The sequence below is a fragment of the Panicum virgatum genome, chromosome 9K, assembly GCF_016808335.1.
Source record: "Panicum virgatum strain AP13 chromosome 9K, P.virgatum_v5, whole genome shotgun sequence".
Classification (NCBI taxonomy): domain Eukaryota; kingdom Viridiplantae; phylum Streptophyta; class Magnoliopsida; order Poales; family Poaceae; genus Panicum; species Panicum virgatum.
The window spans coordinates 9,265,749-9,282,720 of record NC_053144.1 but is presented as its reverse complement, the minus strand read 5'-3'; the positions used below and the strand labels follow the sequence as shown (position 1 = coordinate 9,282,720).

The 16,972-nt window shown below is 46.4% G+C and overlaps 1 protein-coding gene across 3 annotated transcripts; it reads left to right on the top strand.

Moving 5' to 3' along the window:
• The first annotated feature begins 9,376 nt into the window (after positions 1-9,376).
• On the top strand, positions 9,377-11,227 carry LOC120649944 (transcription factor MYB52-like). 3 transcript variants are annotated; one of them, XM_039926883.1, is made up of 3 exons: positions 9,377-9,772; positions 10,245-10,580; positions 10,818-11,227. In XM_039926883.1, the coding sequence occupies exons 1-3, from the start codon at positions 9,658-9,660 to the stop codon at positions 10,988-10,990; spliced, it is 624 nt and encodes a 207-aa protein (XP_039782817.1). In that variant the 5' UTR covers positions 9,377-9,657; the 3' UTR covers positions 10,991-11,227. The 3 variants fall into 3 exon arrangements, with proteins under 3 accessions (XP_039782817.1, XP_039782814.1, XP_039782815.1); XM_039926880.1 differs by having other exon boundaries at positions 10,245-10,667; positions 10,815-11,227; XM_039926881.1 differs by having other exon boundaries at positions 10,245-10,667; positions 10,818-11,223.
• Positions 11,228-16,972: the final 5,745 nt, after the last annotated feature.

Below are 16,972 nucleotides of genomic sequence, written 5' to 3'. Positions count from 1 at the left end.
GAGCTCGACCGCGGGTGGCCCAGATCCACGCGCTGCTGACCGGCCACCATGGGAGCTCCGCGGGAGCTCGACCGCCGCCGGGGGAGCTCGACGCCGGCCTGCCGCGGGAGCTCCGCGGGAGCTCGACCGCAGGACGCCGGCCGACCGTGGGATGCCGGCCCACCGCGGGAGCTCGACTGCGGGCCACCGTGGGAGCTCGACCACGGCTGCCGCTAGCTAGCGCGCGGGTGCTCGATCGCCGGCGGCCAGATCCACGCGCGGGCGGCCGCGGGCCGGCATGGAGCTCGGTACGCGGGTGCTCGGCGCGCGGGTTGGTGAGGCCGCGGCCGCAGCGGACGGCGCACGGGCCTTCCCCGCCGCACCCTCTCCTCCCTTCTTCCTCGGCATGGGAGCAAGCGGCGGTGGGCGTGGAGCAAGCGGCGCAGCGGCGTGGGGGCAGATGCAGAGCAGCGGCGTGGGGCAGATGCAGAGGAGCAGCGGCGTGGGCAATTTTTTTTTGTTTCGTGACGGGTCAACACTGCCGGTTGTTGAACCGGCGGTGAAGATTTTGGAACATCACCGTCGGGTTGAGAACCGGCGGTGATGGCCCCTTTCATAACCAACGATTTAAATCCAACGCCACCCAAAATCGGCGGTGATGACCATTTTGAACCAGCGGTGATGAGTTGCGCTGGAGTAGTGTACCTCTTTAACTTATTACTAGTAGTTTTCTTATGCTAATTTATTAATTAGTTATAGGCTACGAGAAGGGATGAAAGGTATATGCACGTACGTACGCGGTACGCCTGTGCTGTCCCATCCGAGGCAGCTCCAAATTAAAAGCAAGCAAAAGATTCCCGCGTCCTCGTGCCTGCTCATCTATATAAAACCAAATCGCCGCCGCATGCTTATCACCAAAGCTAAGACCTGTTTAGTTCTAGAAAAATTTCTAGAGTACCCGTCACATCGAATATTCAGCCACATATATAGAATATTAAATACAGTTAAAAATAACTAATTATACAGTCTAACTGATTAGTATGAGATAAATATTTTAAATATAATCTATATAAAACCAAATCGCCGCCGCATGCTTATCCATAAGTAAATATTATTTTATTAAATAACAACAAAATATGCTATAATATTAAAAGCAACAATTTTTCACACGTAACTTTACAAAGCTGCGAAGGGGCGTCCGAGCCGGCCCGGCCGCAAAGCCAAAGCGTCAGCTCCACCGGGCCGGCGGCTATCGAGCGCTAACGCCAGGGTGCCCTCTCAGTTCTCCCCGGCGCCGCTGCGCGTACGTACCCATCACATGCGTGGTGTGGTGTGGTGGTTAGGTGAGTAGTTAGGTATCGCTCGGTCGCGGCGCTTGCATTGCATGGTGTGAGGAATACCGTACCGGCCCGGCCCAGTCTTGTCGTCGTCGTCTCGGCGGCATGCGCCTGCGATCTGCCCGCCGTCGCGGCTACTTCTCCGGCCGGGCGCGAGCGGTCGTTTTCCGGTGCGTTGAAGGATGGACCATGGATGGGACGGATGGCTTCCGATCCGGCGAGAAGAGGTGCGGACGGATCGGAGGCGTGTCCCATCCGAATCCGATCGACGCGTACCGGACGCTCTCGATCGTATATGGTGTCCGAGTGCCCAACTCCAAGCCAAACTCTCAGATACGTACGTATCGGTCGCGGCGCGGGATCTGACGGACGGACGGGCGGATCGGATCCGTCGCGGTGCGAGACGCGACGGGAGCAGGTGGCCCGCGTACATCGGAGAGCGTACGTACTCGCGAGCTGACGGGCTGTGTTGGCTCTAGCGTAGGCGTAGCGTAGCCCAGAGAGTGGCCAGCTCTGCACGCTTAAAAGCCTATATCTATGTGTTCCATTCCATCAAATAATACTAATTTAAGGCTACTGTGTAATTTATCAATAATACAAGTTATTTGAGAATAATTTAAATTTGACAATATTTGCATAATTTTTAAAAATAAGATTAGTGATCAAATTAGATGTCAAAAAAGTTAAACGGCTTGTAATTTGGAACAAAGGGAGTAGCTTGATCCCAGTCGCGCAATGGCGCTCGATCGCCGCGTACACCACTCGAAACCTTTACCTGAAGGCCTGATCGCTCGATCTACAATGTTTCAGCCTTTCTTTGGAGTTTGACAATTCCAATAATCCTCATGTCGCAAAAAAAGCTCCTCCTCCGATCCGCTTTTGCTATGGAGTCCAAAGCAAGGCTTTCGAGCCAATGCCATGGAGCTCACGCATAGATGGCCTTGTTTGGATCGTGCTATTCATTAGCACGCACATTTTTCGAAAAAAGAATCTCGCATGTATGGAGTACTAAATGAAGTCTATTTGTAAAACCTTTTCAGAGATGGATGTAATTTTTCACGACGAATCTAATGACGGTAATTAATTAATGATTGCTACAGTGATGCTACAATAGTTATCCTATAATCGCGCGGTCAAAGGCCTCATTAAATTCTTCAGAGTTCCTAACGCAAGAGTTATGGAGTTAGTTTTGTAAACTAACTTAATTTAATATCCTTAATTAGCGGTTAAAGTTTTTTAGCACAATTTGTGTTAGGGAACCAAACAAACATGACCGATTTCGCATGTGCGTAGACACAACATCCAAGCTCCGTTGTTGATCCGGTCCGTGTCCCGATCGAGCACACCATAGATTCGGTAAACCCGTACGTCGTGTCACCAGGTGTTGCGGAACTTTCACAGGGAGAGGGATCGATCGACCTGGTTCACGCACGCACGGCACGGACCCGAGATCCAGACCAGATCGGCTCCATTCTTTTTTTTTTCCCCGTGTCTTGCATGTCACTTCAAACGTAGTAGGAGTGGCCATTCCCGATGAGGTCACGTTCAAACGTGGTAGGCAGGAATAACCGGGGGCCTGATGAAAGCCCCGGCCGGGCTCCGGCCGATTAGGTCACCTTGACACACCGGCAGGCAGGCATCTTGTGACTGAAGATTCGGCAGTTACGTCCCGCGTCACGGTACGTACATACGCGTCGCTATTGCACCGTTACTTCTTCGTCGTCCCTCCGTCTCCGTGACATCGACCACCCGCGTCTACTAAGATCTCCTCTCTGCTCCGATCCCTTTTTCAAATGTTTGGAAAACACCGCGCCTACAAAAGAGATCATCTCGATCAGTCAAGGCTCTCTCTGCACACGTGAGAACCGAGACAATGTACCTGGTGCGTGTCTGATCGGTCCAAAGTTTGTGCCACTGATTCAAGCACGGTAAGAAGAATTCACCATCTTGAAAATTCTGGGAAACTGAAAGACTTCACTTCCCTCAAAGCGATTCTACGAAAGGTGTACGGATTCTGAAGATTGAAATGTGTTGATGTATAGTCTACAGAATCCAGAAGCCCTTTTTCCCCCTCTCCTTTTTGTAGAGAAGGGTAGAAAAAGAAGACCGGTGCGCAACGGGTTGAATTTTTGAGCTACGCCATTGGCTGTATCTGTATAGGTTTCCTATTGTTTAAGCTTATTAGGTGCTGCTTGCTTGATTCCTAAGAACTTTTATCTGCGATACGGAACAGGGTTAGGCCAACGGTTGAAGCTGACACATCCCGCTCCCTACTTCATCTTGTGGCGCATGTAACCTGCAATGGAAGCAGAGAACAGGCAGAAGCTAGCTCCCAAGCGCAGCCAGCTGATCTTCAGTTGTTGACCGCGGAAGCAATCTATCCCGGGAAGGAACGAAAACAATATCTCGAAATAAATTAACTTCTGTCTTCTGATAGGAAGTTGCTGTTACCATGATATGCGATCGCCGGTCACCAGAATGCATGCCATCTCCTCTGTATAGTTGCCATGGCCCCATCACGTGATCGATTCTCGTCATAAAAAAGACCAAAGTTTCATATGCCTAGGCCTAGCTAGCTAGGTTCTACAAATCTGAAAAAAAAAGAAGCAGATCAGGAACAACAATAGAGACACATGCAAATCATGACCATCTGGAGGTACAGAGATCGATATGCAACAACGACCAATCAAGCTAGCACTGGGTTTTTGTAACACCTCAGGTGTTTCATTAGCTAAATTAGGGTCATTAGCACCAAGTCATGTACCCTTAACCCAATGCAAGTCTACCTGAAATGATTAGCAATTCAAAAACTTTAGTTGTGTTAGATTTAAAATAATTTTCAAACCGTGGTTTAAGTGAGCTTTTTCCTGAAATAAAACTTGTAGAGTTTTAAATGTTGAACAATTGTCATGCTCAAATATATTTAAGTTTTCATACAAAAGTCGAAGAAAAATTTGAATTTATCTCGAACCGGGTAATAACTACTTTTGTCGGGATTCAAATTGAACTTTTGAATTGGGTCCCAAATGAAAGTAGGCCTGAAACAAAAGTGGTAGGATTTGAAATTTGGAACATCTTTCATATTAAAAAATTTTCGAGTGTTAATTGAAAATTTTGAGAAAGATTCAAATTTGAAATCAATCAAATTTCTCTCTCTCTTTCTCTCTACTCTCTCTGCTCTCTCCCTCCCTCCCCTGTTTCTGCTGAGCCGAGGCCGCCGTCCAGGTCAAGGTCGCCGGCCACGCGCCGTGCTCACCTCGCCCCGTCCTTGGCTCCTCCGCGATGCTTCTCGGCCTCTCCACGCGGCACTCCCTCCCTACGCGCACGCCGAGGACTACCGTCGGCGTGCCACGGCGACAAACGAGCCGAGCCGTGCCGTGCACTGTTTCCCCAGCCCGCTCGCGCCCTCGCCTGGCTCTCCTCCCTCCCCTTGCTGCGCAAACGGGCCTCCTTCCTCCCCCTCTACTCCCCTCCCTGCTCCACGCGCCGAGCCGAGCCCTCCGCGGCGTCCAGAGCCGCCGCCGCCTGCCATTTGCGCCGCCCTGCCCTAGGCTCCCGCGGAGCTCCCTCTTCCGCTCTTTCTCGCGCCCCACAAACCCCTCAGCTAGCTCCGCATCGCCGCCCTGAACCTCCTGCACCCGGCCACCCCCTCCTGTCCCCGTCGGAACGCCGCCGCCGCCGGTTCAGTGCGCCGCCGGCCGCCCCTCTCCGCCGCGAGACCACCACAGCCCACATCCGCGAGCCCCGAGCCCCTCCAAAGGTAGCTCTTGCTCCCCTCTTTCTTTTCCCCTGAGAATCCCCCACCGCCGGCGACCCTATGCGCTGGAAATGGCGCCGCCGACCTTCCTCTGTTTTGCGGCCAGGGGTCTCCCCGGAGAAGAAGCCAAAAGTCCAGGGGGCCAAGTGCAAAAACGTCATGAACTCAAAACAGCAAACTTTGAAAATTCCTAGAAATTCGTAGAAAAATCGGAAAAACGCAAATCCAAATGTTCTGGAATCCTTGCAACAAGATCTACAACTTTCTGTCTGTATTTTAATCTAGGAAAAAGATTAGATTACCTAGACTATAATTAGTCTAGGAGTTTTACTCAGCATTTATAGGTGATTTTTGGCTGGTAGGTAGTACATACCATGCTTAGTGTTGTGTAAAAATTTGAGCACCATTTGACCTTTGTAACTAGATGAAACCCTAGTCTTGGCTAGATCTAGTAAAATATTTTTCTTTTTATTTCTGGATGTTATGACTTAGATATATGTATGAAACTTTTTCTGTATATTTCCAATACTAAATGAGCACCACTGTACAAGTTTCAATATTTTTAGATTTGTGTAGCTATTTATTTGTTTTAATGCTTGTTTAGTAGATATTAATTATGATAAATAGTTTATGTTGATAATAAATCATGAAAATATTTCTGAGTGTTCTTTTTGCATAGTTTAGCTCGTCCAGGGAGTTTGAGCCCCAGTTCATGATTAGAACAGGATCTAAAAATTAATCTTGATGAGCTGATGTATGTTTTGTTTATTTTCTCCTATTTATTTCTGTGCATAATAAATCCTAAAAAATTCACAGTAGCTAATTTATCCCTTGGTAGACCTACTGTTAAAGTTTGATATTATTTTATACTCTGGTGTAATCTGTATAATTCAATCTTATTTTAGGAGTTGTCTGTTTACATGAATTGTTCTGGATAATTGGCTACAAGTTTTAGGATGAATTTTGTAGGATAGCTAGTTCTGTTTACCTTCTGTTTGAAGTAATTTTTGTTGAATTTATTACTGTATGTGTGCTGAGTTACTGATTTATTAACTAACCATGATTTAATTGCTATATGAAACTAATCCCATTTGTTTAGGAAGTTAGTATAGCTTTCTTGTGCTGTTAATCATGATGTCTTGTGTAGTTAGATATGTTGAGTTACTACTCTATAAACGATTGCCCAGTAAACTATGAATGAAAGTGTTTCACTCTTTAACTTCGGGTTTTGTTTGCATTACACCGTTATTGTGAAATAATTCATAAATTCTTACCATCACAACGACTTACCCATGTGCATTGCATCTCATATAGATACTACTACTCTCGCTGACGGGACTTACGAGCTGGTGCCCGAGTCCAAGAGTGAGCAGCGCGAAGCTCAAGTTAATCTAACTGAAGCTGCGCAAGACCCGAACCCGATTTCGGAAGAGCCCAGATCCAGTTACGCCCAGGAAGGCAAGCCCCGGAGCATGTCCTACTATTTTAAATTTATGCAACTCATTATTGTTCCTATCTATTTGTGCATTTAAGTTTACAGGAGTTGACTGGAACATTAGTTGCATAATCCTAGGTACCGATGTTTGAATACTAGTATGTGTAGGTCGCTAGTTGGCTATGCTAATGTTCGGTAGAAGTCGAGTGATTTCCTGTCACTCGCGAGAATTATAGGAGTTGGATGTCTACTACCTGTTGCAACCATAAGGCCTAAGGGCGGGACTGTGGTACTTGGGGTGTCCCGTCTGTTTAGTGAAATTTGATAAGGCCGCAGTGTGTGGTAGTGGTAGTTAAGCGTTTGAACGTACTAAACACATGCCGAGAATATGGTATTCGGTAAGCTTAAGTACCTGATTGGCCCGGCAAGTGGACTTTTCCCTCACCTTCTTTGAACATCGTTTCTCATGCGCGCACATGCGGGTGCAGAGTCGTCGTACTCTGTAGTCGAGGACGGTGACCCTGATCCACAACCCGGAAAGAAAGGGGAATTGTTGCACGTGTGACTCTGGGAGTAACCACGTGACGTGTGTTTAGGTCTGCCTTGCAAGGTTAACAAATTCGATTCGAATCGTCCGCCTCTCACGGATAATGGGACTGCTTAACTCTTTTGCCACATAGAGTAAGAAGTGAAAGATGAGGATGATGAATATGGTTGATTGGATAATAAAAGATAAATGTTTTCACCATGCATGCTATTGGATAGATGCTCACCTAGAATGGGTAATTGAACTAGAACCTGAATTCTAGAACTTGAAATTAAGGATCTACTCTTTACTGCTTTTCGGCAAAACAAACCCCCCAGCCAAAAGCCTTGCATGTCTAGATAAAGGGCTAAGTATACCCTTAGTCGGGTAAGCCTTGCTGAGTATTAGAATACTCAGCCTTGCTTGTGGCTCATTTTGTTTCAGGAAATACTTTTGAGGACATGATTGCCAGCTTGACCTGGCCGTGCACTCTTCCGCCTGGTTGGTCCGTGGAGTGGGATGCGTCCCCGGCCAGTGATGACAAGAACGAGTGATGTCTTGTATCGGGCTTTCTCGAGACATCCATATCGTCGTTAGTTCTCGTGTTTACTTTCCACTAAAATAAAGGACTAGTGAACTTCTTATTTGTTGGCTTTGAAAAGTACTTTGTTAAATTTGGAACCTGGTTTGTAATCCTAAAGTTATGTTAAGCCCTCTGAGTTGTAATATATGGTGTAGTGTTGTAATCTCTGGACTCGCCTTCGCGTGAGTTATGCTGCTTTGTTCGATCCAGGTTTAAGTGGTTTTATCGGGATTTTACCCGACAGCACTGCCGGATTTCTCCGTTTTAAGTGCGTGTTAACCCTGATTGTCGTTTTGATGATGGTTAGCGCACTTAAGCCGGTTTATGTCTGGCGGGGCTGCCACAGTTTTATTCTTCTTCTAAAGATTTCTGTGCACTCAAAACATTTCCGATTTTTTTTTTCAGAAAATATTGCAAAGGTTCTCTATATGGACTGCTCATCAGTTAGTTACATGAATGCATGGACATATATATGTTTTCAATTTTGCACCAATAGCTAGCACTGTTACTTCTGAATTATCGCACCTAGCTAGCTAGAGGTCTCAACATCAACTTGTTAGTCGTGCATGGTTGAAGCTGTTTCACAGTTCTAGGAACCCTCGATATCACCAATAATGTGTTGGTGATCGAGGTATTAAAATAGAAACGCTTAACAGCAATCGATGGAAGCAGTGTACATATATAGTTGCAACCCAGTTGACCTGCAGAGCATGCAGGCCAATAGAGAAGTGTGTGGATTGGCCGGGTAGGTCTGAGGCGCCCAACAGCACTAGAAAACCCGCAGCGACTACAACCAGCTGCTGCTAGCCTGCTACTTGGATCTTCGTCGCTGCAACGGCCTACAGGCATACTGTCTGAATGGAGCAACTTCTGATGAGTGTCCGGCACACTTGCATACATGAGCCTATAAACTGCTCATACAACCAATAAACACACAAATGAGATGGATTTTGTAAAGCACTATATTAGCTTGTACTTCTCGAAACCGGTCGTCTGATGATCTGATGTGTTCTACACATAATGTTGCTGATTAGGGTCGCCCAACGCATGCAGGATATATTTTAAGGTATGTTACTATAATTAGGTGCCGAGTACGCTCGAGGAGGGAGAGTGATGGGTTTGGTTTTAAGTAGACGTTGTAGGTTTGAAACATCAGAGGGGATGTTGAAAACAACCGGTATCTATGGCTAAAATATTCACACAAAATCCTTTGGCTGGGATTTGAACCCGCGACCTCTAGCCTCGCGCGTTGCTACTTTAGCATCTCACCTACGCAGCAGTTCTGATTAAGAAGGAGATATTTTCCTTTTGAAGTAACCCATGGAGAGCCTTAGGTACCTAAGGCTCATAAGGTACCGGTTGGTGGTACCACCCGGTACTAATATAAAAGTTATCACCCGGTATCTATGGAGAGCTTTAGGTACTGGTTGATAATAATAACCGGTACCTAAGGCTCATTCATAGATTCCATCCACCCTAAGGTACCGGTTCATCTCTGTACTGGTACTTTTGGGTGGACCTAAGGCTTATTTTCTAGTAGTGGCCCCCTGCCGAAGCTTAACGTACAAAACCACCCGTTAGCCCACACGTAGCATCAAACTAACTCTGGTGTAACCATCTCCTAACTCACTATCTTCTCCCTAACGATCAACAACACCGAGAGCCTGAAAGAAAAAAAAAAAACGCCACCACTTTCCCTTCTTATATACCCCTGGCCCTTATCTTGCCTAGCTATATATCCCTCGTCCTCCCTCTTTCATCCTTGTTCAATTCACGTCTCCCTCCCTCCCTCCAGCCCGGCCGCGCTCTCGATCGATCCATCCGTGTTCTTCTTCATTCCTGTATACCACACACCTAGCTCGATCAGCTGTTGATTCTTCCTCTCCTGCTGCTAATTAATTTATTCCCCCCACGCTCACCAATAAGCTCAGCTATTAGGAAGCTGAGTAAGAGGTGGTGCAAGATTTATTCCGAAGGATACATAGAGCTGAGCTTCAGATAGCAGTCTCTGTTGGCGATTGGGTGATCGATCGATCGAGGATGTGCACCAGGGGCCACTGGAGACCATCGGAGGACGAGAAGCTGAAAGAGCTCGTCGCGCTATACGGGCCGCACAACTGGAACGCCATCGCCGAGAAGCTTCAAGGGAGATCAGGTGCTGTGATCAAGACTATGTATGATCTCATCAGATAGATGCAGCAGCATGTATATGCACGATGCGTGTTTGAGTTTTCTGTTGGCTGGGAGCTATGTTGGTCTGCTTAATTCTTTCCTTTCGGTTCGATTTTTTTTTTGGCGTCGAGTTTGACTTTGTGCTTAGGCATGCGCATGTTTAGTTAAAAGAAGTTTAGATCTGTTAGCCTGTCATATCAGAGGTGTGCTCATCAGCCATTCCTCCTCATCGTCGACACACGATATATTCTCCATGATGTGCACATCACATCTGCATCTCTTGTAGAGCAATCTTATCTCTCTATGTTCCCTCCAACGAGTTTAACTTTTCTTGCTTTCTAATTTATCCGAGTGGCCGTGTTCTTCCTTGAACAAGCCATAGGCAGCATGCAGAGGATATAATATATAGCGTGATTAAGGGAGCTAACTGGTGAAAATGACGAATTGTGTTTCAGGGAAAAGCTGCAGGCTGAGGTGGTTCAATCAGCTGGACCCGAGGATCAACCGGAGCCCCTTCTCGGAGGAAGAGGAGGAGCTGCTCCTCGCCTCGCACCGCGTCCATGGCAATAGATGGGCCGTCATCGCCAGGCTCTTCCCCGGGCGCACCGACAACGCCGTGAAGAACCACTGGCATGTGATCATGGCCCGGCGATGCAGGGAGCGGATGAGGATGTCCAACAGGCGCGGCGCCCCCAGTGCAGCCACCGGCGGTGCTGCGGAAGATGAAAATAACAACCCTAGGAACGCCAAGAAGCCGAGGACGGATTCGAGCAGCATGGCCTCCTTGCTAGGCAAGTACCGAAGAGAATTTGCAGTCCCCTTTGCCATTAACAATGATAGCAACAAGGAGGATTATTGTTCAACTACTAACGAAGAAGGTGAATATATCTTGCATGCAAGACTAAATGCATGTACACTCTACAGTAGCACACATTTTTCATTATCTGATATATGTGCATGTAGGGAATTGAATGTTGATCGTAATATAATATCAGCCTAATTATATGCGATTTCAATCTGATTAGCAGACGACATGAACAAATCGGTTGAATTCTACGACTTTCTCCAAGTGAATGCAAACTCGAGCGACACCAAGTGCTGTTCGAGCATCGAGGAGCAAGAGGAAAACCGGGATGATCAAGCTGAAGGGCAAGTGCCGTTCATAGATTTCCTGGAGGTTGGGGCTTCTCATCGCCAATGATTTATATATAAATATTTAACTAGGGATGCATCCAAAGCAAGTTGTAATGCTTTGCGAAAGAGGCATGCTGCAAATAGAAGTCTAACACCAAAGACACTTATAGAGGAAGCAAAATGCACCGTACATAATACATGACATGTAATTTATTGATGTATACATATCTGTCCAAATCCACCATGGTTGGTGTATATATGTGCAAAATATTTTGAGATAAATGAAGAATTAATTATTCTCTCGTATATTTGTAAATTAGTTTATTTAATATAAATAATGTCTGGTTCATTTCCTGTACTGTTCATAATTATATTGCAATAATTGATCTCCACGATCTTCGCTACATTCTAATTAAATACATTTGCATGCATGGATTCTTCAGGTTCATTAGCTAGTTAGTTCAATTCTATTGATCGTAGTCTAAATACATGATAGCGCACATCACATTTAGCATAAGCGGTATTATCCAATTGAAATATGATTTAATTATGTACTCCAATCTTACATGTGATGCTGAACTATTAGCCCCTAATTATAAGATACGTATGTACGCAACCGATGGTGCCATATCGTCCTAGGGCAGCCGTGTACCATCAATAAATCACACCGTGCTGCTCTTGTTTTGTTTTGGACTTCCAAGTCGATGATGGCATGTTTGATTGAACAAAAAGATTTGGAAAAGGTGGGGAAAATAAGACGCAGTAGCTAAATGATTTTTGTCGACTTTCGGTGCAGAGACTTCATCCATTCACGTTTCTGTCGAATCGCTTTAGTGACATTATCGATCCCTACTAGACGAGTGTAACGGTGAAGCCTCCTGTACGACATGCTCGACAAGCTAGTCGACATGACATTTAACAACCTGAAAGAACTTTTTACAATGCTGCGCTGTACTTTCGTCCTAAAGCTAATTAATTTGTTACAAACAGACGACGATTAAATTGACCGTTCATATATGTATAGTATATATCACATCTATATCATGTGTTTATGGCTTAACAGTATTTAATTAGTTATTATTACTGGTTCTACAGTGATGAACCAAAGTCTAGTACTCGTCACCTGCTTATTAGTCAAATCAAAGGGCAGAGCACTTCAGTAACAAATTAGGTTTTGGTAGAAAGACGTTTTCCAGCTTCTTAATAAAGTGATAGTTTTCTCTTGAATTGAAATAAGGCACTCACGAAATTCAATTTTTAAATCCCTCGTTAATTTTCCAAACGACAATAATAGCTTACAAACTGTTTTTTTTATGAAAGTGATATCATTGGTTTCATACGGGAAATTACTATATCTTAATTATGGTTGTGAAAAAAATTATAGATGTGTGATTTTGATATTAGAAACATTATACCACAAGACAAGTCATGGGTCAAATAAAATCTATTTTTAGACACTGTGCGAGCTGAGTCAAATTAAACCACAACTTATACTCTGCGCATATTTTTTGCAATGGAGGTAGTGTGCGACTTAATTAGTTTAAGGTTTGCGTGCATGAATAACTACGCCTCCTTTCACCAAACAACCACCACTCTCCCCTCCGAAGAAATCACCATCTCTCCTGTTTCATGGGAAGAACGTACGAAAAACTACTAGCTAGTTAGGAAGAAATAGGAATTCTCATGCATGCAGTGGCGAAGTTAGAGCAAATTGAAGGATGGTGCATTTGTCTTATGGGTGCATAGGTTTGAGTCATAGGAGTGCAAGTATGGTAAAAATTGGATATAATCACTGTTTGTTTCTTTTTTAGGGGTGCATGCACCCTCAAATCTCTATACAGCTTCACCCTTGCATGCATGCGCTTGTGCGAAAATGTACCGACCGTGCGCCGTGCGCGGCCATGCGCGAGGCACCTAATTAAGCACGCATCATCGCGTGTTAGTTGCTCTGGAGAGAGCAAGTACAGGGATTTATCGGCAGTTTTGCAACTGATCCGGTACTACTTGGTAATCATTGCCAGAGGCCAGCATCGTGTTAGTTATAGTGTACTTGCCAGAGATGTCAGCGTCGTCGCTCAGCAGAGAGCAACCGCGCAAGCTACTACCTCGATCGGGAGCGAAGGTGTATAGCAAGCTTGGCGATGACGAGCTTAATTTGATCGCAAGCAACCTACGCGCGCACGGAAGCGCGCGCCGCCCCCGATCGACCGCGCTGCGCCACCACCGAGCAAGGCGACTTACACGCCGGCCGTCGCCGCCGCGCGCGCCCACTGCACGGTGGGGCGCGCGCGCCGGCGTCGCTTCCCGGCCTGGGCGCGGCGTGTCATATGGCGCGCTCGCGTCGCGCGCGCGGCCGTACAAGCATGCAGGGCGCCCTTGTGCTGCTGGCGCTGCGCGTGTGGCGCGCGCGAAGATTCCGAGCCGGGCCTCGATGCGTCAATCAGTTGCCGAGCCCACATCGCGTTGTTGGTGGGCGACGTGACCGCGCGAGCGAGCGGGCGTTCTCCCCACGAGCGCGCAAAAGCAAGCGGCGGCGGCGGTTCAGTAACGGGCAAGCGGGGACCGGCCCCCGGCGGCGACAGCTCGGTCGACCGGTCGCTTGCCGTTTCGTTATTTCATGGCGCGTTGAGAGGGAGCCCGGCGAGCTCGCGTCGCGTGCGCGGCGCGGCCTAGCTTTTCGGCTTCAATGGGGGTGCATGGCGGGGCCGAAGTGGGGATGGATGGATGGTCGGGGTCGGCGACGGCGACGGCGACGGCGAGCTAGCGTCTGATCAGAGCGGGTGCAACGTGCGCGTCGCGTGGCTCGTGGGGCCGGTGACGTACGAGTTGGATCATCCTCCCCTCCTCCGCAGGGGGCAAGGTCCAACGATCCATCATCAACGGGCCCGGGTTTAATTTAGTTCCGATCAGAGCACGGTGGTGGGATTAGTGGATAGGACGTTGCTTTCTGGCCCTCTAGCTAAGATACATGAACCGTTGGATATGTGGTTTCCTACTGTCGACTATCCTAACTAGATTTGTCAAGTTTAGCAAGCGATCGAAAACTAGAGTAAATTGCACCCACCATACATCAACTAGTGTGGTTGTATCACTTTAGTCCAACAAATTGTAAAACGCACTAGTTGATGCATGAACTTATCAAAAGTGTGCATCTACGGTCACACATATACACCATATAGCGTATTTAGGTCACAAACTTTAATGTGGTATTTAGGTCACAAACCCTGTTGGACAGGTTCCGATCCACCACAAGGAATCTTACCAGCCGAGTTACGCCCAGTTCGTCAAGATCCAAAAACTTTAATAAAAGTAAGTGCTAATAGACGCTAAAGTTTAGCACTCAACTTATTTAGCTATGAAAACAGACCCTTAGTAATAATAAATATAAGCTGATCGAAAGCCATGCAACTGCATGACTAGATTAATTGCACGGTTAGATGTATTTAGCTTCATAACTTGCAATATACAGCGGTTCGAATTAAAATTTATAAGCATCTAATAACGCCCATGATAAAAAAAATCCATTATTATTCAATAGAAATAGTACTGCTGACATACGTGGGCTATGGATATTGCGTGCTTGTTGAGTATTATTACGTAGTATTCCCTCTAGTTAGATATGCTTTGCTTATCATTGACATTGAGCTCGGGTGGGTACTGGCGGAGCTCAGTGCCACGCAAAATTTTTATTTTTAAAGACCTCAGATGCTCTGCAGTTGCAGTCCATTCAAATCCAAGTGTCTAGCTAATTCAGGATTCACTCAGGATGCCAGATTGATAAACAGGGAACAAAGCAGCCCATCGGAAAGAAAATTAGCCCCCCTCCGCTACGAGTGAGGTTAGGATTTCTTTCAACGTCAGGTATAGCGCGCATGAAAGCAATGCAAGGCGCAACGCAGTAGCAGTTATTTCGCTGAACTGCAAACGTTTTTAACGTGGATAGCCGTCTGCTAAACGAGTTCTGCAGGGCTCGATCTAAAAAAAAAAGGAGTTCTTCAGGTTTTGTGAATCCTGTGCAAAAAAAAAATGTTTATCCTATACGCAGATCAGAATAAACCTACGTGTCTCTAAGCGAGCCTTGGTCGCAGTGGCAAAGAAAAATACACAAAGAGTTCTCTACTGAGAAATAAGCGAACACCCTCTACAGCTGCAGGTTTATGAGCCCTTAACAAGCACTGCAGCCTTGGAGTCTCCTTTCTGAAAAATACGGGATTCTGAACTGCGAACCGTATCTCAGGCAGGTGTGTACTGAGCATTAAGCGACCACGCCCGGGCCGGCCCCCACGCGCGCGCCGCGATCGCCAGTTCGCCACTGGCGCACTCGGCGGAGTTCGCTCGAAGGACGATGTGCACGTACGTGAGCGCACGTCCAGTAGCAGCGCGAGGAAGAGGCGCACGAGCACGATTCGGTGAAAAAAGCTCGAACGGATCGGCACGGATCGGGAGCGGACCTGGGCCTGGTGGGTGGTGCCGCGTGCGCCGGTGCGCGCGGTTCGGGCGCTCAGCTAGGTGGGCTGTATAGGGCGTGATTGGTTAGCTGTTTTTGTCCTGTCCAGGCTCGCCGGATCCAAAATCCACTTGGTTGCCAGAGCGGGTACCTGGGCCTGGCTCGCCGGATGCAAAACGGGCCTGTGAGCTTGGCTCCCGGGGTGCGGATAAAATCGGCGTTTCTCCGGAGCCTGATTCTAGTGATGCTAGATGCCCGTGGTAAGATCAGTTTGATAAGGAGAGAAGGATGAAGTTTTATGAGATGTGAGGAGAGTTTCATCACCATAAAACTCATCTGGCATGGTTACCTAGTTCTCAGTCTAGGTATTTGTATTCATGAAACTCACTGAGATTGGCCTGAGGTGAAAAAACCTGTGCGCGTGCAAATACATGTAACCAATCACTCATATGAACACACGTACGCAAACCCTATTTCTATGAGCATCTTTGAAGACTAAGCCGGCAAATCCTCGATATTGACGAAGTCACCACAGAGTCACAGACGCCTCGCTGTCGACTACCACTCAATGCACAACGCCGTTAAATCCCAGAATATTCGTTCTCATGGGGAGTCGAATCCAGGACCTCAGATACTATCGAGACTCTTATAATTATTAGACTACTGGCCCTTTCGCGGCTAAATTTTAGTTAGGATGAAACTAAACTTTAATGCATATTTTAATCCACATATTTGGATCACCTAAGGACTATAGTTCAGTCCAAGGAACAGCCTTAAATTATCGAAAACCCATATTCACTTTGAGTAGAAAAATGCTACAACCTTACACACTAATGGTTACATCATTCTATTTAAGATTACATTTGGACCATCTTGAGTGAGCGTGCAATTTGCAATTCATATATCAGGTACCTACTTAGAGCAACTCCAACAGATTGATTTTTCCATTTTCTCTTTCTATTTTTTAGCCATAAAGGAGATTTAGGGGGGGAATTTAGCTCTAACAGGTTGATTTTTCCTTTTTTCCCTTTCCCTTTCCCCTATATTTCTTTCCCCTCTCTCCTTTTTTAAGGGAAATTCCACCTTCTCCTTTTTCTTCTCTCTTCTTATCCATTCTTTCCTAACCACAAGATCCATATGTATGAGAAGATTCTGGCCACTCATGAATTAAAGGGAAAAAAGAAAAATCAATCTGCTGGAGCATATCTCCCCAATAAACTAAAATTATGATGGAGAATTTTCATATAAGATGAGAAAAGGGAAAATGGAAAATCAAACTGTTGTAGTTGCTCTTAGGAGGTTCATATATTTGTAAGCTACACAGACTACTACTCATATCAAGAATGAAGATGATGAGAGAATAAAACCATTTTCTCGATCAAGAGACGAAGTGACGCACACATGGGAGATTGATTCTATATCAAATGTTTGTCAGGCGGGCTGCACGAGATCAACACAAAAACTAATGGCGTGGGATATTATCGCCGTAGGCTAGCTAGCGGAGCCGCCTGTTGTGATTTGTGACCGACTTTCCGAGGCTTCTTTATTACCAATCTAAAAAAAAGAGGCTTATTTATTACCGGGGCTGATCCCTGGGACCCA